This window comes from Seriola lalandi, unplaced genomic scaffold, assembly GCF_002814215.2.
Source record: "Seriola lalandi dorsalis isolate HSWRI2012SDOR001 ecotype SW California unplaced genomic scaffold, Sedor1 jcf7180002054616, whole genome shotgun sequence".
NCBI classification, from domain to species: Eukaryota; Metazoa; Chordata; class Actinopteri; order Carangiformes; family Carangidae; genus Seriola; species Seriola lalandi.
The window spans coordinates 475345-499851 of record NW_019525169.1 but is presented as its reverse complement, the minus strand read 5'-3'; the positions used below and the strand labels follow the sequence as shown (position 1 = coordinate 499851).

Below are 24507 nucleotides of genomic sequence, written 5' to 3'. Positions count from 1 at the left end.
TCCCTGCTCAGTGGGAGAGGGGGCGAAAGACAGAGAGCGAGAAACAAAAGCAAAGCGGGGACGAGAGGGCGACCCCGGCAAAAGACAGATACTGACTCTTTCAAAGGGAATAGGAAGAGGCCCTTCCATAATTTAGCCTAGGAAATGTGTTTTTTATGGTTTGTTTACTTATGCAGTATGGACCAATATTTATAGCCTCCACCCTTGACCTAAATGCTACTGTATATCTCTAGCCAAGCGGTTAGATTACAGCATTAAATACAGTAAGTTTCTTTAGAGGTTATTCCAACAACTTAATATGTTACGTCCTACCAGAGATAGATTTCGATAGTCATAAAAGACATTAATTTGGAAATGAACGAAATAATGAAAATTGTTATATCCGCCTACAACTCTGATTACGACATCAAAATTATTTCCAGGATATACAACTGCGTTTCAAATAGAAAGTCTGAAGAGGCACTGTATGTTAAAGAGAAATGGGACAGGGAAAGTAATAGAGTGGCATATGATTTGCCAAACACAGTGGAAAACTACAAGTTCCCTTATTTGGAGGGAGCTTTGTTGGAAGAATTTGGTCAGGTTTATCCTCTATCCCTTCTAGATTCAATGTTCTGTATCTATGTAATATCCCACAAGAGATAAACTCAAAAAAATAGAACCCTGACAATTCTACTGGCTGCATGTAAAAACGGATTGCACAGACGTAGTTCACCAAATATACACAATGGAGAAATTGACATATTCACTCAGAGGACACCAAGAAAATTTTACCAATGTGTGGTCAAGGTGGATTGGTTATATCAAACCCCAAAGGGCAAGACTTTAAGTGAGACATATGGGCATAACTTGAATATTATCATTCCCCCCTGTGCGTTGCACACAGTTCTGTTTTTTGGTACCAGAAGTGGATGCCTGCGAAATATGGCCAATGAAGATAAAAACCTGATAAAGTTTTCATCTGGAAATTTTGTTATGTTTTATTATGTTTATTTTGGCCTAGAACAGTAATAAAATTATAATTTCGTTTACTTATTTATCTAGTTTTTGCTATTTTTTCTTTCTTTCTTTGCTAACCAATTCTTCAAAGTGTGACTTTGAGACTGTTAAGGAAATGTTTAATAATAGTAAGGATGCCTTGAAGATGAATCTGTTGAAAATTGACTTGGATGGGGTTTTTTTTCAGCCTGATGGCTTATGTGTTTCTTTCCCTTAAGCACTTTCATTTTGTTGTGATGTATAAATGTCAAAACAGGTGTGAAGTGAAATATTTGTAATTGTCTTCTGTAAATCCTCTGGATGCCAAAAATTGAAGCAGCAGAGGCTGAGATATTTCCACTTTTAGTCTCAGATCTCACATTTCTTATATTGAGCTAGATGGCATATTTTCATCAGACCCTCCCTCGCTTGTCTTTTAAACCATACACCTCCAGTTTGTAAGAGGCTCTGTGGAAAGAAGTCTCGAGCCCAAGTTATGATAACCCTTATTATAGCAACGGGGTTACTTTTTTTAAAACTTTACTGAGCTCCTTCCAAAGCCACAGAGGACATTATACAACTGTTTTTACTGGCTAAGTGGCAGGCGGTGCTCCTTCAGAAGACTAAAATGAACTGTGTAAACTCTTAAGTGTGCCTCTTAATTCTTCGGTTAATAGCTTGCATAATTTTTGTGAACTGCTACAAGTCTTCAGTGTGCAGGACTCTCACCTGAACTTTCTGAGCTCCATGCCGTTGGACTCCTGGTTGTCCAACTACCTCAGCCTGCGGCAGGAAACCCAGACCTGTCAGGTACTGCTGAAGGTTTCTGCTCAGCTCTGCCTGCGCAGGCCTCAGTTTCACATCTCGGGAGCTGCTGTAGGCGGTCAGGCGGTCGGGGGGGCTCGGAGGAGTGGTTTGATGGCGGAGGGGGACATTCCTCAGTTTGGAGAGCTCTCTAGAGATGACCTGCTGAGTGATGTCATCCTGCCAGGTTAAACCTGGGAAAAAAAAAGAGGTGAGGTTGATACTCTAGATAACCAGATTTCTTCAGATATGTCCAGGTCAGGTAAAGACATGAAACAAGTAGTAGAACCTTATTTGGTCAACATATTCATTGAAGCACCTAAGATTAATGACATAAAATACACTACAAAACTGAAACAGAAATGGGACAGGAAATAGAGCCTGGAGATAAGTGAGGATAATTTGAATAATATATGAGAAAGCCAGAAAAAGACTACTATCTCAAGGTCTCGACAAAAATAATACAATATTTTGTAACTCTAAAATTGAAATTTATATATAAAGGTGTTCTGCTGGAGGCAATGCAGTTAAAAAATGGCTGACCATTTTCATATTTTCTGAGCCTGTCCTTTAATTTTTTTTCATTTTGGCAAGAGATTGCTAAAGCGATATATAGAAGAGAACTTGATTGCTCTCTTGTTATATGATATCTGGGCAAAATCCTGGGAAAAAAACTTATCAACTTTCAATTGTTTCAGTCCTCAAGCCATCACACAGAGATGTGTGCAGACCGATAAGTGCTCCACAAAAAGGGACATTGACCTTTACTCAAAACTATAATATCGACATTTAAAATAAAGGGGAATAAAATACTATATAGAGTATATATAGGCATAAAATGTAACATATATCACTGGAAGACCCTGTTCCTGTACAAGTATTGGCTTGTCCATGTCAACATACTGATTTAGCCTGAAAATATCAAAAAGGAAGTGGTAAATGAAGAAATTACAAACAACTTATCATCTACTAGATTGGAAATATTGGTAGAAATGTTTCTTTGGCACAGTATTTGTGTAAATGGAGACTGTATCTGTTTTCTCTAGTTTGGGGTAATTGTTTATTTTGCAGTTCTCTCAGCATTGCAGAGTAAACGAACAGTACAAAATAAAACAGCAAGGATGAATCAGGATGGTAGAGTAGAGGAGGTCTTCAATTGCAACACACAAAAAAAGGAAGCCATGAGTACACATGCACACTCATGCACACATGTACAGACACATGTATATACACACACACACACACACACACACACACAGCACAGCACAGCAAGTCAACAAGCCCGGGGAGAATGTCACACTGCAGCCTGACGCCTTGCCAACATCTCTGCTAATTGCCAACACATAGTTGGGATGCAGAACTCCTGGGCAGGGGCAAAGCGTGGTGGTGCCAGGACCAGATGGAGCTACCCAAGCAAAAAAGATACCCAAAACATGGCCCCATTCCCAGTGAGCCAAGAGGCACAGCATTCCATCGGCAAAGTGCATAGCAATACCAAAGATATTATACTTTTTTTTTTTTTTTTTTTTTAAAGGAGCCAAGATGTTCACTGATGACACTTCCATCCTGCAAGATGCATTTTTTTTAATGCTGGAAGCATTAAAGTAATTATGGTAGTAATTATGCTGTGGCGCAGGCTCAGATTCCTAGCTGCCACATACCTAACCTTTTACCAAACTCATCTTAAGAAACAATGCTGCTCTTAATGATGTGGACATATTTAATAGCAATAAACTAACAGCCTGGGTAGGAATACGTGAAAAAATGAGAGTATCAACACTGCAGAATGTCTTCATTAGCCTGGTTTCTCACCCATAGACACTGGGTATTCTCATAGATATTCATAAGCACCAGATGAGGATCTGAGCAATGCAGAGCAGCTACAGATGCCTCCAGTCATTCTTGGCAGCGCTGAATGGAGCACAAAGCAGCGTATGTTGTCACTGTTCTGGAACGTAGCTCAGCCATCCATCCGTACAACAATGACAGTTAACTACCCGTGGCTTACCCGATGTGAGGTATTTTTGCTATATATAGGCGCGCTGATGATCATCTACGCTTTCCCCATCAGTGGTGATGGGGAAAGCAGGTCTGGCCTCAGCCCTGAAGGATCCATATGGTACCTGTGGTTACCTGCAGCTGGTTAAATGGGTTCAGAGTAAACATGTGATGGTGCCACAACACGATGTGGGTAGCTTCATTGACTGTGACACCTCTATCCCCTCCGTCTCCTGGGGGATGCACTCATTTCCATACACACCATGTTTTTTGTGTGTCTGTGATGGGCACACTTGAGGGAAAAGGTATGCTGGCGCAAATTACAGAATCAAAATGAGCCATTTTGTGAAAGAAAAAAGTCAGGAAAGAAAAGTGGCGGGGCCTTTACGGTTGGATTCCTCTCAATCAACCTCTCAGCTGATTATCCTGGCACTGAGGAGCTAAATGTCATGCAAATTCATCTACAAGTCCAGAGAAAGAGCAGATTCCATCACCAAGTGCTGCCGGTTTTTGCCTGTTAAGGATAGCACGCCGTCTCAGGCAAATGCCTCAGTTAATTAACGGCTTGCCATTAACGCAACAGCTTTCAAACAAGCAAGATATTTCTGCTGGCCTTCTGTCTGTTTCCTGTGTTACAGAGAGAGAGAGAGCGCACGAGTGAGAGGGGGCCTCCTAAATATTCAAAGCCTATTAGATGGGATCCTGTCTACATGTCTTGTTGTTTCATCTGGTGTTTTTGAAATGCAGATTTTCCCCTTTCCTTTACTTCTGTCCACCAACTGATTTTAAAGGCATTAATGGAAGAAAGCGTGAATAATTTAGCACTAAGGTCTGCCTAATTAGTCAAAATGAAACATGTCAATCCAAATATGACACATAAATTAAAATCAACAGTGCAATGGTTTGGCAGACCCAAAAATATAAATACATTTTTAAGTGTCATTTTATTTTCTGTAAGCAGTTTATGTCAATAATTTGAGCAAGAATGTTAAGAAGTATTGTTTTTATCCTTTGAATATACAGTTCCTTTTTACCGTTAAGTAGCTTCATAGTAAGAAGAACCCAGCTTGTATAATCTTGTAGCTCTTCGCTGACGCTATATGATGATTAAACGTGAAAGTGCGTGAAATATATAAACCAAAAAAAGCTCCATGTTTTTATGTCTGCACCATTTTCTGAAAAAGTAAACTATTCTAGATGTTTTGTGCATTATTTTATATGTTTCACGAAAATTCAGCCGAGCATATTTAGCATCTTTGGAAACTTCCCGAGCTCCACTAGTTGAAACAAAAGTGATGTGAGTTTGAACACAGTGCGGCTGCACAGCATGAGTCTGTAATGACTGACCCCCCCCAGCGGGTCAGTGAGGTTTAACGGGATGTTATTATATTCTCTGTCGAGTGCTGTGAAGGTCGTCTAAAGACCAGGCTACTACTACATGCATTACCATGTCAGCGGCCACCTCTATTGGAGTGATTTCATATTGCCAATACTCCAAAACATCTGCAAGGACACGAAAGACTATTTGTTTGTGTGTTTATTGAATGAAATCTGCAGCAGGTTTCTTTGAAATGCCCCCGTCACAGACCTGGACTCACAGCGAATGATTCAATAAAAGCTCTCTTGTTTTCCTCATAACAACTCAAGTTTTCACACAGCGCGTTAGTGTGTCAGTGTATCTGTTCTCTCCAGTACCAAGGTTGTCAAGGAACAGACAGAGGAGAATATAAAGAGGAACAACAATAGTTTTTGTTGCTAGTCTGTCAAAGAGAACATGTTTGTGCAGGAAGTGAAGTATGAGCATGAGTAACGTGGTTTCAGTAGCACGGGAGTGACATGATGTCAGTTTATGGTCACTGATTCTCCCTGACTGACGATTCCTGCCAATGGAGTTAATGCAAATGTCACAATGCATCATTTTACTTGACTTGTCTGTACTATGAGAGTATCTGCTGCTCTGCAAAGGGTCAGGAGGTCAATCGACTGCAGGTTACTGTAGTTTAACGTGATGAATCAACAACGCCATTGTTGCAGTTTGACATGATTCTTTCTGATCTTATTGGCTTGAGAGCACATATATATATATATATATATATATATGACATAAATCTTCACCGTTCTTGGTGTCCCTATTAGTTGTTGTTGTGACACCTATCATGTTTCGCATTCTTGCACAGCACATACTGTCTAAATATATATGTAATAAATGAGGGTTTACCATTCGAAATTTGTAGTAAAATTTATAATTCACCTAACATTTCACACGTACTTTAACAAAAGCAGACTTCTCATATCTAGCCGGCGACTTTTGATTTCATCCACTCAAATAAAGTTTTTTTTTTTTTTCCCAGAGCTATGACAAAGTAATAATTGGAATAAGAAAAAAAAAAGTGTCAGCTTAGTTGTAATAAACTGAAATTACATTTGGTTTTCAAGATCAGTTGTAAGTCCTTGTGTGTCGAGCTGAGCCTTCTGGACTCAATCTCAATGAAAATAGACGGAAGAGAAGAGATGCCGATTTATCTCAGAATATAGCCAAACTGTTCAATTCAAATTCAAATTCATTTATAGAGCATGTTAAAAAAAAAAGAAAAAGCAAACAGCTGACCAAACTGCTTTCGTTGGTGGAATTCACTTAAACAGTGCAATAAGCCGCCCACCACAACAATTTTTACCCACCTAATTAAAAGAAAAAGTAGCCCAACAAGGCGGAAAACTGCACAATCTGGCAACACAGACTTTAGTACTGTATAATAAATAAAAATGTAATTAAAATGTTATCCATTCTGACAGAAGTCTTGGATGGTTTGGATGCCTAGTGTGGAAAAAAAAAAAACTTGGGACAGACAACACAGTGGTTGGATTCATGCTGATAGTTCTTATGTTCAGACAGCATGTTTCACTTTTACAAGAGAAAAGGATTTTAAAATGAGGAATAATTGATGAGCTGGGCAAATGTAGAGCTATCTAACGCAAATTTGTCTGAAGCTGCTGGAGTGTAAACTTCCTGAAATCAAGTGAAGAGACAGAGCCACTTGTTACTTTAATATCTGATACTGAGGCATCTTGACTCACACAGGGTGGATGTAAACGGTAACAACACAAAATACTGTAGTTAGCTAAGTTAATGACAAGATCCTTGCCTTTAGAGATGATAGTTTTGCAGGTGTGTTCTTGGTTTTTGCAAATACTAAAAAAAAAAAAAGTACACCACCCTCCAAACTGAGTGTTGCTCTTAACCCACACTGCTTCAACATGTGGAGAACCCACAGACTGACAGACTTGATGCGCCTAGTTACAGTTGCTATGCTGTGATTGGACAATCACAGCTCCGGGGGAGGGGTTTAGAGAACGGTCAATTAAATGCTCCATCATATTAATATATTGTACATTAAATCAATTTACTGCAGTTACTGAGTTAGCTCATGTGTGTATCTCCATACAGCCACAGTCTGCACAAACAGACACACACATTTAGCAGAGCCATAATGATTCCAAAGCAATATGACAGCAGCCTGGCTATGAATGTGTAGACACACCGTGGCTGCGCACAGTGAATACTAAAGTTGCTTGGCTCTGGGTGCTTGTGTAATATAAAAGTCATTTGCAGTTGGATGACAGTATCTTGCATTCAAAAGGTATTGTGGTGAAAATTTAATACCAGACAATGTGCTCCGCAAAAGGGGACACGTCCAGACAACCCAAGCCCTTTTGTGCAAGGGTCAATTCCTATTGATCTGAATGACATTGGTGTTGTGCAGTGGGCAGAGATTGTGTGATTTCTACCTGCGTCTCTGATGCAAGATAAAGAGGATTGTAAATCGATTCTATTGATGTTCCTCCCAGTTTTTTCCTCCCCTTCATCTCTTCAATTTAGGTTACAGTACAATGGTCTCAATAACCCTGTCTGGCCTCCAAAAAAAAAAAAAAAAAAGAGGGTCCCCCACATCTCAAAGGTGACACTTCAATTGCTGTTGAGCTGGTAAGAATAACATGCCACACGAGCAGTAACAGTGCATTGTGGAATCATGCGAAGATAATGCTCTGTGTCTGTGGATGTGATTCTACAAGACAGAAAAGGGGAAAATGATTCAAAGTGATGATGTCATGTCTGCGGCATCTGTAAACGGGTGTCTAAAAACACAAGGTCAGAGAACAAGTCTCATGATGAGAAGCATCTAAAGGATTTAACACCTCTTAAAACAGAGCAGGAAAAAATTACACACCGGATCTCTTCTCATCCTCCTCACTCTCACTTGTTTATTTCTGAGCAGTAATTAGAATAAATATGTGGTCTCGCCTGGCTTAATATTCATCACTGCATTTTTTTTCCTTCTTCTTTTCTTTTTTTTTTTTTGATTTCCTCTGGCCGACTGCTTACTCTTAATGATTTTCAACACTGGTTCACGCCTGTTAAAAGATATTAAGCTCAGAGTGGCCTGCAAAGCCAATTAGGTTTGGAGGGCTGAGGTTTGTGGTCACGGTCTGTGTTAAAGGTGTCTACTGCCCCCTGGTGGATCACACCTGCAGTTACAGGCTCCTAAACCAGTCTGTAATTCCCTGCAAATTTCCTAATAATTTCCTAGGATGATTTCTGGGATGAACTAACATAATTTGTACTAATTATAAGTCAAATATAGACTGTTCTTTTATTTGGGATTTAGTTAATTGAGTTTACAAGACATTGTTGACAGCTTCTTTTAATCCCAAATATCCAACCATTATTTATCTTTTATTGGAGGCTCTTCAATATATGTTAATCTGCATGCTCATCTAACCTGATGTGCACATACTTTCTAGATTACACTATAATAATGAATACATTAGAAAACTGAACACTGTGTCTATATTATTTCACCCATCATTAGTACTGAATTATACATTTCATCAAGGAAATAATGAAGAAAATACAGGCCCATTAAATAATGTGTCACCATTTGGGTCTTATATTCCAACAAACATGACATTCAAATGTTTCACTGAATTGTTGGCATTTCATGGGCAAGGGGATACCTTACCAAAAGTGCCTTAAGTTTCTTGTTGAGAAAAAGAGAAGCCAGGGCCATTTGTTTAGCCGTTACAGCAAATGAGTCGATAATAGCAGACCGCCTGGAGGCTCCAGTCACTTTTATCTGTGGTTCACACTGTAGCAACCATCAGCATGAGAAGGCTCTATTCACCACAGCAAGTACAAGACCTGATATAATTGATGAGATGCATTGATGAGAAACTCAACATGGCTCCAGGTTGGGAAATGAGAACTACTAATTCTTACATTCCTACTTTAACGTCATCAATAATGAGCTATATAGTTACTTCTGCTATAAAGACATGTTTTATGTAGATGCGCTGTCCCCCCTAAAGGTATAACCCATTATAACAAGCACATTAGCTGCTGCCATTGATTGAGTAGGAGAGACTGTCTGATGTGTTCAGCCCACACATCTCACAGTTACTCAACCACAAAATTAGCTCTAAACGTCCTACCAGCATACAAGCCAATTAGATTTGCTGCTGGAGTTAGGCGATGATGGCAAAACAATGGCCCGATATGAGTCAAATGACCTGTTCTAGCTCGGTGGTGTCGTGCCATGCCAGCCAGAGAGACAGCTTGACTTATTTGGCTTGCTTCACGCAATGGCAGCAGACAAGCTTTTGCTGTAAGCCCTGTACATGACTGATAAAGGCTGCCGAGGAGAAAAAGAAAGACACTCGGACAAAGACGGACAGGCAAACAGGCAGTGTGTACCTCTGTGAGCCAGTTTCTGTAGGAGGATCCTGAGGCGTTGCAGAGCAGAAGAAGAAATATCGTATGTGTACAGGTCTGCACCGGCCAACTCCTGGCACCTTCCAAACACTCGGTCTACAGGAAAAGAAAAGAGGAAACTGATGAAAGCAGGTTCACAAGGGATGTGTTTTTGATAGCTCAAAGTGAGAAATATACACAAAACAAATTTTCCAGCACGTTTGTTGTTCTGGTGATGAAAAAATGAAATCCATCTGCCCAGAAGAACTGTTGTAATTGTGTATGGTACCTGCAGTGTCTCTGTACTTCTCACTTCCTGTTTTGGGGAGCTAATAGCTGACATTTTTCCTCTGACAGCACCGCGATAAGCAGCCGTTCATGGCAGGAAGGACTTTATCAGGGACCCTGGTAATCTCCCTATCAGCAGGCCTCCCGCCTCACTCAATACAGGTTGCTAAGCAACCCACGCCACAGAGTCCCTATCAGTCCTGTAATTCAATGGCTGGTCTAGACCTCTGAAGGATGGTGAGGCTGAGGGGGTCAGAAAGCAGTGTGTAGATGCAACGCTTGGAATATAAATGACCTGCGTTGTCACCTTCTCTCAGCTGGAGAGATAAATCCATGCATCTTGTTGGCTAAACTCACAAAATGAAAGTCCATCTCACAGATGATCTCTGGGGGATGAATCCTGCAGATTTGATCAGAGCTATTTCCTCCTGTGTGTGTGTGTGTGTGTGTGTGTGTGTGTGTGTGTGCATGCGTGCAGTCATGTGCGAGAATGTCACTGTGATAAGATGGGATCTAATGGTGTGAATCAACACTTCGTCATGCACCACAGCATCCCATTAATTAGCCCCAAGATGTCGGACAATGACAGCAAACATCAATGGCGCAATTGATGCTCATTGACACGTCGGACAATGCTTGGCGCACAAAAGTTGACGTCCATTACATGATGCAATTTTCAGTTTTTCTCCTAGAATGCCATTTTTACACAGGGGACTTAAAAATAGATGAGTACAAATCCAAGCATTTATGATCTTCTCTTTGATCTAACATTTTGACACAGAAAGGAGCACGTCAAAACTCCCCTTTGTATCAAGGGTGAAAAAAAGAAATATTCACTTTTTAAATTTCGTCTATTTAAACATCATTGAGAATCATTTTTCATCTTCGAGTATAAAAAAAGAAAAAAAAGAAAAAGTAATTACAGTGCCATGTTGGGTGTAAAATTCAGTGAGTGATAATTACAAAGATAATAATGTGATGTCAGATGGGGATCTAAATTGAATTCTTATTCCAAACTAGAAGCGGGTGTTTTCCTGACTTCCTCCCCCTTCGCCTGTGACCCGTTAAATGACAGCTCTGTACAGGAAAATGCCCATGGGAGGCGGTGAATTAGCATAGACAACACAGTCGAACACTCCGGAGTTATTTTGAGATCTCGAGCAGCACAGAGGAAAACTTCCCACCTACAGACGCATGTGTCTGAATCACAAGACGACAACTGTCTAGTTACCCTCCGCCAACATCTATATTATAACAGATGACATGATTAATATGATGACAAAATAAGGTTTCACGGACCTCTGGTGTTATTTATTTTTCCCAGATAGAAGCTAACAACACATATTATGTAAGAAATGAAGGGAGGCTGGTGACATAACAAGTGGCGGGAAACTGTTAAATGTTTGATGTGCTGCATCCCTCACTGGTTTCCATGGCAATTGCCACTATTAAACATGTTACTTCCTTCTCCGTTGTCAGGGACATTCCCGCAAGCAACCAGACACACAGGGATTTAGTGCATTAAAAATAGAAGTCAGGGGTGTTTTACAACAAAGAAATCCTTGTTTGGTGAACGTGGCAGTCGACTGATTTATAGAGGTGATGCTGAACCATTCAGAGCCACATGCATGATGAATCACAAAGCCCTATTCTGTCACTTTACACTGTGTATTCACAATTGAGATTATCAAAACCAGCAACAATGGTTCATTGTAGTTGACAGTTTGGATGAAATCGTAGTTTTTTTTGCCCCTTATTTGTGATGGCTAAAAACTATAGTTTCATTTCAGGCTTGGAGGAGCGCAGCATGTGTTGGGTGCATGGAGGCTTGTCCCAATCTGAAAATAACAGAGAAATGCAGCACAATCCTAAAATATGTCAAGAGATAACAGACAGCATTAGTGCATCTATGTAGGTGTAACACCTTCAAGGCTATTTGAGAATGAAGCAAAGTCTATCAAGCAGAACACTGATTTTCTAATGATCATCCGTCAAGTGTAAGGAAATATTAAGCTGACAATAGATCAATTTGTGCATCTTTACCAGAAACAACTCATGTTGTCGTTGTGATGAACAAAAGGCAACTGCAAGGCAAATGAACCTTGATCAATGTAATCCATTATGCATAAAACAAGGCCACAGAATCAATGTACAGGCCTACAAATCAGTGCCATTCTCACTAGAGAGCTGCTGCGTACTGATAAGAGGCATGTTGACTGAAATAAAGAGGAACATTTTCAGCCAAAAAAGGTAAAGAGCTCTAAACCCAGACGCTGTCTCTCTTCCCACTGTGACAGACGGCGCGACACCCGGGCTGTTGCTGAAGCTATTTAAACTGTGAAAGCTAACGCTCTGGGATAACAGCAGCAAACACTAAAGCTGACAGTCAGCAAAGCATTTTCTAAAAGACTGTACGACGGAAGGAAGGGAGGACGGAGCCAGGTGACAAATTGAGATGTATTGGAACAGGTGTATTACGTCGCTGTGCAACTCAATTCATGAAAATAATGGGCCCAAATCAATGCACCGAGACCGGCCAGATGTAGTCCGCTAATAAAGAAACGAACTCAAACAAAAGCTAAAGTAATCAGGATATGTTTAATGAAGAGTTTACAGATTATTCAGGGCTGTTTTATGTGACAATTGCGGCTTTGAAATGATAATTACATTCATGCATGCACTGCAATCTACATGTAAATACAGAAATTAATAAAGATAAACCAGACTCAGGGCTACATCAAACATACTGCCCTGTTGAATTTGGCTGTAGAATATGAATTAGCTCTATTATTACATTTTTATTTTCATTAGCATATCTGTTTACTTCTCCCACTATATGTTCACATATTTCCCCCCAAAAAGCTTGTGTTTCTTGACTTAGCAGCTCATGTTTGATTATTCTTAGATTTGCACCTACAGCCTTGGCGCTCTTTCTCTGGCCCATGCAGATTGTTAAGGATTATGGATTTTATAGTGGTTACTTTGAGTGTTTATGCTGCAGTTGCACTTGTTGCAAGCTGCGATCAATAGAAGCATCACCTAAATGACTTAAATCTAAAATACGGTGCGGATGTTTCAGCCAATATTGGCCCAAGTGTACGCGAGATAACCACCAATCAATAAAACACTATTGGTTAAGTGTTTAATAGGAGCCAACCGGTGCCCTCTGGGAAGCATGTAGCACTTATCCACTGTACTTTAGCTTAGCTTATCATACCAGTAAGCCACAGACTCTAGAGAGTTGCATCAAATTAAAATGCATTTCAAGTTCAGGTTAATCACATATCCTTTCAGAGCATCCTCGGGGGAAAGTATTCCCCTGAAGTTGGGAATAAAGATTTGAAGAGGTTGGTTCCAAAATGAGGCGTGACAGCATACGATCAAATGATACATGGAGGATAGTAACTGACCTACTTAATCAATGACACGATGACATCTAGAGTAGAAGTGCAACATACTGAAGGAACGCTTTCCAAAAATAGACTCTAATCAGCTGCTGCTTTTACCCTATAAAAAGTTTTCACCCTTTGGAAGTTTTCATCTTCTATCGTCTTACACTGAATCAGAGTAGATTTCAGCAAGAACTCTGAAGCTTGTAATGACTTTAGAGTCGTCATATGTCTCTTGTTTGCCTCCCTCACAAAGCTCCTTCATACACAGGTTATTACATGATACTGACTCATCAAAACTTTGACTTGTTTACACAGATTTATTTATGATACAATCTGCTGACTGTTCAGCTAAACCCTTGGCTTGAAAAAGCGATTACCCAATCATGGCTTCAAAGCACGCCTGTCAAGCTTTGGGTTTCTCCACATGCCAAGATAACTTGCATGGAGCTGTTGTATGCACAATACTCATGTGTTTAAAGAGTTCAGAGAGTTGCACATTTTTTTTATTTTATTTTTTTTATTTTTAACTGTGTCTTTATTTGTTCTAACATAAGATGCAATCATTACCATTTCCAGCTGGCTAGCTTCCCACCTACAATACTAACCAAGTGTGATTTCCAATGACAAGTAAGTCATCTAACTAAATTATTTTATGGGTTGCGTTAGTATAATTCTCCAAGGACTGAGGATCCAAGAGGCGAGCAGGGGCGGCTCTGACTCAGGAGTTAGAGCGGATCATCTACCAAACACAAGGTCGGTGTTTCGATCCTCGGCTCCTCCATCCACGAAGTGTCCTTGGGCGAGAAACTGAACCCTAAATTGCCCTCGATATATCATCGGTGTGTGAATGTGTGTGTATGGTAGAAAAGCACTGTATGTGTAGGGAAAAGCGCTGTATGAATAAGTGTGTGAATGGGCATACATAGAGCATATATAAATATAATCATGGTGTTGCTTGTACAAGTATGTGTTCATCCAAGCATTACGTTACAACAGAAAACACTTAACCTACATTTTATGTCTTCCACGTTAGCTGGATCGTTAGCTGCCTGTGATCATGCTCTTTAGCCTTCGTCTTTCATACCATAAACATTTTGTAGGGTTCTGGTTTTAAAATAAATCACCTGGAAACTTTAAGAGGTGATTTAGAGACAACGGTTTCAACCAACTCAGCTGGAAATGAGAACCCTCCTTGTGTTAACTTCTGTGTGAAATCGAAAATCCCCCAACATTATAACTTCATGTGCTACACTACAGCTCGACAGGTGTAGCAGCGGTAGCTAAAAGGTTTAGCGAACAGCCCATTGGTTTAAATTTAGGTAGATGTGTCCTATTAGGGGGTGACTTTAATGCAAACATATGTTTTGTATTTTATATTTGTAATTAATTTGGATCACTTTGTAGAGATCTGTTTTTTATTTTCACATTAAAGGATATTTTTTTTGTTGATGTCAAAAAGCCAAGGGAGGTTAATATGTCTTATAGCCACTGTAACCATATATAAAATGGTGTTGATTGACACCACACACAGAGCATCACCCCATAACCCTTCCCTCCCTTCAGCTGCTTTGCATGGCAACAGCACGGGTGAAGAGGAGCACAGTTGGCCCAGCCCAGAATAAACCAGGTTACACCTTCAGGGACCACGGGAAGAGTTGAAGTGGCAGACCTAGATCCTCCCACTCATCCCCTTGTCTGTGTGGTGGCTGCTGCTCATCAGGAGTCCAACGGAGAGTGACAGAGTGGAGCCTGAGTGCGCGTAGAGGGTTATGAAGCAACTAAATAATGTCTCATTACTTGCATATTAGGTGCAACATTAATCCCACATTAGTCTTTTTCGCCTGTATCTGTTTGCCTTTAGTGAGCACAGCGCCTGTAATTACATTTAATTTTAAGGGGGATAATATGAGTGCTGTTCCTCCGGCGAAAGCGCGGTACAAAACAAAAGCGATAATGAAAAGATAGGGGAGAAGAGACACATTAAATCTCAAAAGAAGTGACCATACACGTTAGATCCTTGCACAATACTCTAATGTAACGTAATATAAATCCTCCACCACAACCCTCTTTTTCTCCCTCTGGGTATTTTGCTGTCGAGGTGTCAGCAGTTTCTTTCTATTAGGCTACACACGACTCCCCTCTGTACCAGCGCAGTCTGTGTAATTAAAGTCAGTTTTGTATATGTGTCTTCTATGTGCCTTCTCTTTCCTTGGTTTCTCCAAAACTAGGGTAATGTGGAAATAAGGGTGGAGATCTCCAAATTTGCTTCTCTAACATGCAAATCCAAACATCACTGACTACCCCTCACTATTCGATATTCCCCCTCGTAAAAAACCCATTTAAAAGTAATCGTTTGACATTTTGGAAGTACTCTTTATTTGCTTTCTCGCAAAGACTTGAGAACACTGATACGACTCTTGGGTGTGTTCATAAAATATAAAGCTACAGCTTTTTAAGGGGAAACAACTAGCGTGGCTCTGTCTAAAGGTGACAAAATCTGCCTACTGGCACCTTGAAAGCTCATTAATCATCACAGAATCACATTTGTGTAATCCATACAAAACTACAAGATGTGGTTTTCCAGGGAGTTATGTAGTATAGTAGGTGGATTTTACCTTTGCACAGAGACAAGCTAGCTGTTTCCCCGTTTCCAGTCTTTATGTTTAAGCTAAGCTAAATGACTGCTGCCAGCAGCTTCGTATTTACCATCCAGACAGTGCTGTCAGTTTTCTCATCCAACTCCCAACAAGAAAGTGAATAAGTATATTTCCCCATAATGTCAAACTGTTCTTGTAAGCACAGACTGATTTGCTGATGTATTTATTCATTTTTGAATTTCATTATTATTTTTGAGTTTTTAATGGGATGTAACTGTCATCTCTGTAAAACTGTGTTTTGGAATAAATTCTATAAATTAACTGTAGGGCTTAGTTTGTTGATTAATTAATTAGTCAATCAGCATAGAATATCCTTAGGGTTTGACTATTGGTTGGAAAAAACAATTAGTGGACATCACCTTAAGCTCAGGAAAACTGCAATTGTCATTATTCTGTATTTTCTAACGTTTTATAGAAAAAATAATTAATCCAACCAATAATGAAAATAATCATTAGTTGCAGATTAATTGGCTTGACCACAGTATGTATGATTAAAACAAGAAAATGGACATCTTTACTGGAAAACATTTAGATTAATAAACAAGTCAATATAACAACAAATTTGTATTTTAAACAAATCATCTACACAACAATGGACAAGACAACATGAAAAAAAAGCTAGTGTTACCTCAGGTCATTCTCCTCCTCTTATTAACATATTAATATTCAAAGAAGTGCCTGTCTTGTGTTTTTCAATGCTTGTCCTGTATGTTAGTCTGTGCTGTCTCCTATAGGTCACATCATGTTTTGCATGGAACTCTATTGTCTGCCAATGAGCAAGTGTTCCCTTTGTGGGCTCCATCTTGTTTATTAAACTGATTTTTACAATGAACCTGCAGAAAGTAAATGAAGTGAGCAAAACTCAGTCAAACAAAACAAACAACCCCAAAGTGCAGGCATTTAATCATTATCCCCCCGAGAGGAAAAAAAAAACACACATGCACTGGGATGGATGTAGATCCCCTGTACACATGTAAGGACAATACTGTATCCTGGACCACTGCTCTTCTGTGTCGAAGCCTTCCACTAGAATACATTAACCTTTCACGGCGGCTCTGTCGTGAAAATGATCCTCAATATCGACATGCTATCAGTCCTCTTCAAAATTAAAGCCCGCTGTGTGATTCGGCTGAATGCCACACAATGAAAAGCCTCGACATTTCCCCTCCATTCATCAGGTTTACATGTTGCCCTGGCAACCACTGACACAGACACATCCATCTTCTATGACAAGATGGTTTTTAGATTAGGTTGTGACCATTTGCGGTTTGGGGAAACCTCAGTATAAAAAAGGAAAAACATCCACTTGGTATTGATCAAAAGCCTTGTAGTTGGTTAGATGAATAAAACGAGACCATTGTTATATGTTTGTACTGCACCGTGTTTCACTGTTGTAGATGTTTTAATGCTTTGCTTAAAAATGACTCATATGTCTAAACTGGGCTGAAACAAAAAGCTCTCAAGTCACCATCTATCTATCTATAAATCCCTGAATCATTAAAAATAGCCAGGGCAGCTTTGGAGCTGTGTTGGGTCGATGACGCTTGCTACCACAGGGCTGGTGTGCAATATAATGAGGTGTGGTGGGTGTACATGACCCTTCTGAGTCTGACTTACCATTGACGCAGAACTCATACGGTGTACAGAGCTCATCTTCAAACAGACAACCTGAAATAGGAGAGAAAAAATAAACAAACAGCTCCTCACACAAAAAAACTTTCCCAAAATGAATTATGAAATCCAAAAAAACAAACACTTGAAAACTTAAGTACCCTGACTGTCCTGCTGATAAATCAGTTTTTGATTACTAGATCTGGTGCTGAAATGAAAAATCAATTTAACCAAAAATATATCAACAACATAGGTCATTTATCAAGCAAAGATGACAGAACTTTTCTGAATCATTGTAGATCCAATACCTTTGGGTTGTGTACTGTTGGTTGGGCAAAACAAGCATTCTGAATATGTCACCTTGGGCTATGGGATATGGGAATTTTTCACCATTTCTGGACATTTTATGGTCTAAACAATACATTAATCAAATAAATATTGACAGATTAAAGAAAGAGTCTGACATTTGGAAAATTATGCTGCTGCTTTCTTGCCGGCAGTGAAATGAGAAGATTGATACCACTCAGTGTGTTAATATAAAGCTTCAGCTAGCCTGTAAGCAGCTAGCTGCTGCTAGCTAGCCTGGCTCTGTCAGAAGGTAACAAAATCCACATCTCTGGCTATTGGTATTCCACCTCTAAAGCTCACTAATTAACACATTATAACTTCTTCGTTTTATCCATACAAAAGCTTAAGTGTAAAATTGACAATTTGTGGTTTTGCGACACTTGACAGAGTAAGGCTAGCTCTTTCCCTATCTGTAGGCTAAACTAAGCTTACTAGCTGTTGGCTGTAGTTTAATTATTAACGGGCAGATACAAGATGGGGATTGATCTTCTTATCTAACTCTCAGCAAGAAAACCAATGTGGGGTATTTTCCCAAAATATTAAACTACTCTTTTAATCGATTGAAACCTAGCTGCAGCCTTAAATCAATCATATGAATCAAGTTAAGATAGGAGGAGGAAACTATTCAGCAGTTACACTTCAACACACAGGATCCAATGTCCAATGCATATATGACTGAATGTACAGAAATGTACTAAACCACAGCACAAAATTAGCCCAATGTCGCAATTTCTAAATATGTCACCGCTCTAAAAAAGTACAGCTTAGTACTGCATTAACTCTGGCTCTGAGTTTGCTGCTAATGGCAGAGCCATCAATCATCAATTAGTGTGACTTCTCCTATCCTGTCTCTGACACTAATACCCCAACTCCATGGGCAACGTTTCCATAAATGAATGTTGTATGAATATTAATGAACTTTAACGCTTGGACTAGGGCTGGGTGTTCGAGATTAATAAATGAACAGATGGCAGGAGCATTATGGGTAGCTGTTCCCTGTGTTCATCTTTCACACGTGGGAGTTGCGGCGAGTAGAGGACTGATTGTTCTGCTCGTCGATCTGCCCAGGTGATCCTCCACATTTACAGGAAAAGACGGAGTTGAATAAAAAAAAAATAGTCTCTTTTGTAAAAACTTTTGCCTTGTAGTCCGAATGTAACGGCACATTCAGGGTCAAAATGAGCCCACGCAATGATATAAACATTCAGCCAAGAAATAAGCCACTTAGAATGTAGCATTTGGGTTTGTTCAATACGAGACAATCTGTAAATAACTGGGCCGAGCCTCAGGCCTCTTTCTACAAGTCTTTTATCTTTGTTATTTCCCTCCCCTCAGCTCATCAGAAGGATTGACGGAATTGGATGCGCCCTCTTGGCCTGGTGGCCTCGATGGACAGCAATGAGCAGCTCGTGACCGTGAATAAAGAACAGGCTGAGTAGGAGGAGAGGCTTCTGTCAGACTTCTTTAATAATGAGAAGAGATAGGTGCGAGAAGTCTGTTAATCAGTTCAAACAGAAAGGACAGACAGTCAGGTGAAGTGTGAATGAGAGAGGAACTTTTCATGTATCACTCGTTCCAAGTTTCTTCAAGTTTCCTCATTTGCATCATTACTCTGTTGCAATTCTTAAAGGCTAATCTGCGTTGGATCTTGATTAAAGAGTCACAATATGCAGCCATTTATTTAGTGGGTTTCAAGAAATTACACCTTTTGGAGGTAATGACTTCAATATGTCAGCAAAAAGGCTTTCTAATGAAGGTCGCTCAACTCTCTAGAACACAACTAAAAGGCAGAGTGTCCTCAACTGAAGCGAAACGACTTACTGCTCAAAAACCAAGACCACAAATGGCTTTTATAGCACCTCGTTGGATACCCCGTCATTTTAATGGACAGATTATGGGCTAAAGGACCCCCTACTTACCCACCTTATTACGTTTTTTGTCTTTTTCTTGCAAGTAATTAAAACCATTGTAAAATACTTCTGTTTGTTGAAAACTGCATGTGCCTAGACCTCAGAATTTTATTTCTAAATCTTTTCCTAAGCTTCTTGAACAGCAGATCCACAAAGACATATCCTCTATACAGATATCATAGAAAATACTATAGGACACTCTCTAAAACATTATAGGAAACCATTAACACTTAAACCACAGATTTAAACTGATTTACAAAATTCTAAAGTTGCTCTATGTTTAACATAATAGAGGTCACTAACAGTGACAACCCCACAGAGAATTATCACTCGACTCCACAGTTCCCTTCAGCTCTATGGAGCATTTTAGCATCTTTCAGCGCATTGTTTTGGTTTTACAGCCTGCAACGCTCACTGCTCAGCACCAAACAGCAGATAGACAAAGTTAGCAACTAGCTGGTGAACATGGTGGAGCAGCTTTAGCTTTTGAAGCTTACGAGCCAGATATTAGAGTCAATTTCAGAGTCAGCTAGACAAAAAATAATGCTTGTTTAATGCAGGCTTACTGTCTAAGTATGTGCGGATTACATCCGCGTTATAGGACAATTTTTTTTTACATAAGTGACTCATTATTGGCAAATACTCAGAATGAAAGAACTTAGACGGAACAAAAAAAGCATGACTACTTCCCTACTTCTGACTGATCCCTTTTGACTTTCCAATGAAAGATTAATTGTTAATTAGAGTGGAAACAATTTGGCTATTAATTGATTAGTCATTAGCGCAACAATAATGCAACTATTTTGACAACTAATTAATTAAGGTAAGTTTTCAAACAAAGACAAACAGAAACGAACGCATTCAAGCTTCTTCATTGTGAATGTTTCTACACATATGACAAAGGAAATTACATTTTCATATATAGGCCTAAACTAAATATATTTGGGTTTTTGGACAATGGGTCATACAAAAAAAAGCTATTTAAAGATGTTGCCTTCACCTTTTTGGAAGTTCTGACTGAAACATTTTTCACTATTTCCTGACATTTTATAGACCTCTCGATCAATCAGTTATTTGAGAGAATAATTGCCAGATTAATTGATAATAAAAATAATTGTTGGTTGCAGCCCTAATTTTCATCTAACTGGCTAGCTTTGTTAAAACCTGCTTGGTTTTAAATCCATGCATATTTTACCAAGAATTTTTGATTTAGATCTTAGATGCCGACAAAAAAAATACATTAAAAAAAACGTATATAGAGTAGTCACTAAGAGTTGCAAGAGCCACACAGTCCCTCTTGACCATGCATCTCATCGTTCTGCAATTACTGTCAGTCCATTCAACTTTTCTCTTCATCACTTCCCTGCTTAATTCATTGAGTTCTCTGGGAGGCCTTGTCAGCTCTCAATATTAATTACGACCTTCCATTTAATGAAGCATCCAGCCAAGCATAGTTAGTCAGACATTGTGTGTGTGTGTGTGTGTGTGTGTGTGTGTGTGTGTGTGTGTACGTGCACGTGTGTGATAGACAGGAACATAGGATTGATAACGCCACATCCACTTTCTCCTACATCACGCCAGAGATGATTAAAATGGCGCCTTTTAATTAAAATGCAATCACAGTGGATGCTGCTGATTACCTCAGGCGGAAAAAAAAAAAGGATGCAAGACTCGTGGCTGAGGAAGAAAGCTGGTAAAAAAGAAAAGTGTCCAGGCTATATCTTAATAAAGCACCCTGAGAAAGAATAGTCACATTGTCTCCTGTAATGTCTCTAGTAATTCCCGTATAAGACAATTTCACAGACAAAATGACCTTTCCAAAAAACTGCCACACTCCCTATGTGAGGATGCTCTGTTGCCATGTCAACCTCACCACAGATCAATCACAGTAGCTCATCAATGGGAGAGTGACTGTTAGTCTGGCACAGTGTCAGCGGGATGTACTATAGAGGATCTACAGAGATGATTCAAATGTGCTTTGTAATTGATTTTTGTTCTAAATAAATGTTGTGTTTTATTTTCCAATGTACAAACTAGTTCACTCTCACACTCAATTATACTTTCAGAAAATAATCAGTCATCGTTCTGGAAAATGTACTTGATTTGATGTGAGTATGCGAAAATAAAAAGCTGATTAGTTTATATGCAACAAAAAAAAAAAAGCCAATAAATTTGATTATTGTAGAACTGTAACAAACAATTACTTTCATTATTGATTATTCTTCCATTTATTTTGTTGGTTAACTGATTAATCTTTGGTGTATAAAATGTGAGCAAAGAGTAAAAAAAAATGGTCATTATAAGTTCCCATAGCCCACGGTGAAATGTTTTTCATTCCAAAACCCAAAGATATTCATTTTGCAATCATAGAAGATTTACGAAATTAGCAAATATTCACATTTGAGGAGCTAATACTTGTGAAAGTTCGCTATTTTTCCTTTAAAAAAATGACTGAAATTATCAAATCGAATCACATTAGAATAGCTGCTAACTAATACTCTGTCAATTGATAAATTAATTAACAATTGTTAATCAGCAAATTGTTCTTCAATAACTCCCTAATTACTCCCGAATTGTTTGTGCCATTCATTAAGTGAAAATGCCAAAAACAAATTACTTTTAACTATTTGATGACTGGCAAGACAAAACAAGCACTTTCAAGGTCTCACATTAGGCTCTAAGTAATTCTTACTGTCATAAAAATAAATGACAGAATCAATAATGAAAACTAGAATGGTACTTAGAGTGCATACCTCCACTTAGGCCAAACAATCCTACACATGTTTTAAAAAATTAGAAATGCTCTCGCAATGATTAATAAAGTGATAATAAAAATCCTTGGAGCCGCCCCCTTTAAAGGGATTGACACCAACATTTAAAGTGTTCTTCCCTGGCCAATGTCCCATCCCTCCACCCAGTTTGGTGCAAATTGGTTTTAGTGGTTTTTGCATGATCCTACTGACAAACAAACAAACATAGGTAAAAACATAACCTCCTCGGTGGAGGCAATAATCGTTAGCAGCAGCACGAGGTGTGAGCTAACTACAGGTGCTCTGTATGTGCAGTAGCTTTTCCTCCCAAAATAGGCACTGTGTGACCTAATTTACAAATACAGTATGCAGGGAGAATCCAGAAGGTCATTGAATGCACGGAGCCAGTTCAGTTTTTAACATGACGCATTGGTAGTTAGTGGCCTGTGTTCCCATGAGACTGTGGAATAGTAATAGTACTGTAGGAGACTGCTCTGTAATACTGTCCTACAGATCTTAGAGAATTTAGTCTCATCAGTCTGTCTTTCATAATTATATGCAGCGTGCTGTGCAGGTTTTGCATATAAGCTCTTCCAGAGGCTAATGTTAGCATGCAGAAAAATGAACCTGGTTCAATTACCTGTGGCCTAAAACTCTCAGAGGCCCCAATACACAGCTTTGTAGCAGAGAAACAATTTCCCATGATGCTCCATTCATGCCTTATTACAACTAACTGCTTTTGAGGGCAGCAAGTGCTTCAGTAAGCAAGGAGCAGCACACACACAGACACACACACACAGACAGACACACAAACAGACACACACACACACACACACACACACACACACACACACACACACACACACACACACACACACACACAATTCACCTTCAGCTAAGATCTCAGCTACGCAGCGTGTCAGGGACATAACAGCACGGGTGTCTCCCCTCAGGGGCGTGAAATCAGAGAGGAGCGTTTTTGAAGGGAAACGCTCATTTAAGGTCATTTAAGGAAAAGCAATTTACATAAGAATGACAAAGTGTCTTCATTAGAAAATAATGCAACCAAATTAATCTCTCAGATAATCTCCACCTGTACATTATCAAGCCATCCATTACACATCTCGGAGCAGATTTAGGTGTGGAGGAACTGCTTGGGCCTGTCTCAAGCATTTGGCCGCGATTGGCTGACCTTGCCTGGAACATTAAATATGTCCTGATGAGGCTAAACCCAAGGCTGGACAAGAAGTCAGGGACTTGATCGTTCGCTTTCCCTCACAGGTGGTTGGCCAGTGCCAGGATACCATCTGTGATGTCTGAGGGGCCAAGGAGGATGCTGGGAGTCTGGCAGCGAGGACAGCCACTCCCAGAGCCTGCTGCAGTTTAGGACATATTTCATTCACTCTCTAGGGCCACCAACATATCTTTTATTATAATTATAAGCTGCAACCAAGGACACCTGACTCATTTTTACTCACACACACACACACACACACACACACACACACACACACACACACACACACACACACACACACACCTGTACTGCCAGCCAAAAAAGCCATTTTAGAACAGTGCAGCGGGTGACAACGGCAATAAAAGTGCAAGTGAATTGAAAAGGGAGCGTGGCTGGAGCAGGGACAGCAGAGAAGAACATCACCTGCAAGCAAATTAGCATCAGCTTGACACCATGTCCGCAGACTCAAACAGCTTGTGTCACTATGGCGCTCTCCTGCTAAAATTAAAGATGGCTCCGAGCTTTCCTCTGCTCCAAAAGGTCTGTTCTTGTCAAAAGCTGCATGTCACATGTCAGCAGCTATGGAGAGTTTATCATTATGCTCAACATTTTCATACATTTCCCGTGCACTTTTCATCTTAACATGACAGGGCACTGTTATTGTAGATGTTTAGATAAGGCTATGGCATTTTGCGCATCTATATTTCATGAGGATGTCAATTTTTCTGGGGTGCATGATACTGCATATATGTATATATACATATATGTAAATAAATTAATATAAGAAT

General features: G+C 39.6%; 1 protein-coding gene across 1 annotated transcript in view; it reads right to left on the bottom strand.

Moving 5' to 3' along the window:
- ptprn2 (protein tyrosine phosphatase receptor type N2) overlaps positions 1–24507 on the bottom strand; it is a 124706-nt gene that overhangs the window by 92155 nt on the left and 8044 nt on the right. The window contains exons 2-4 of the mRNA XM_023420079.2: positions 17481–17531; positions 9530–9643; positions 1708–1976 (exon numbers count right to left, since the gene is read on the bottom strand). Of these exons, the coding sequence (XP_023275847.1) occupies positions 1708–1976; positions 9530–9643; positions 17481–17531 (434 nt within the window). The remainder of the gene's footprint in view (positions 1–1707; positions 1977–9529; positions 9644–17480; positions 17532–24507) is intronic.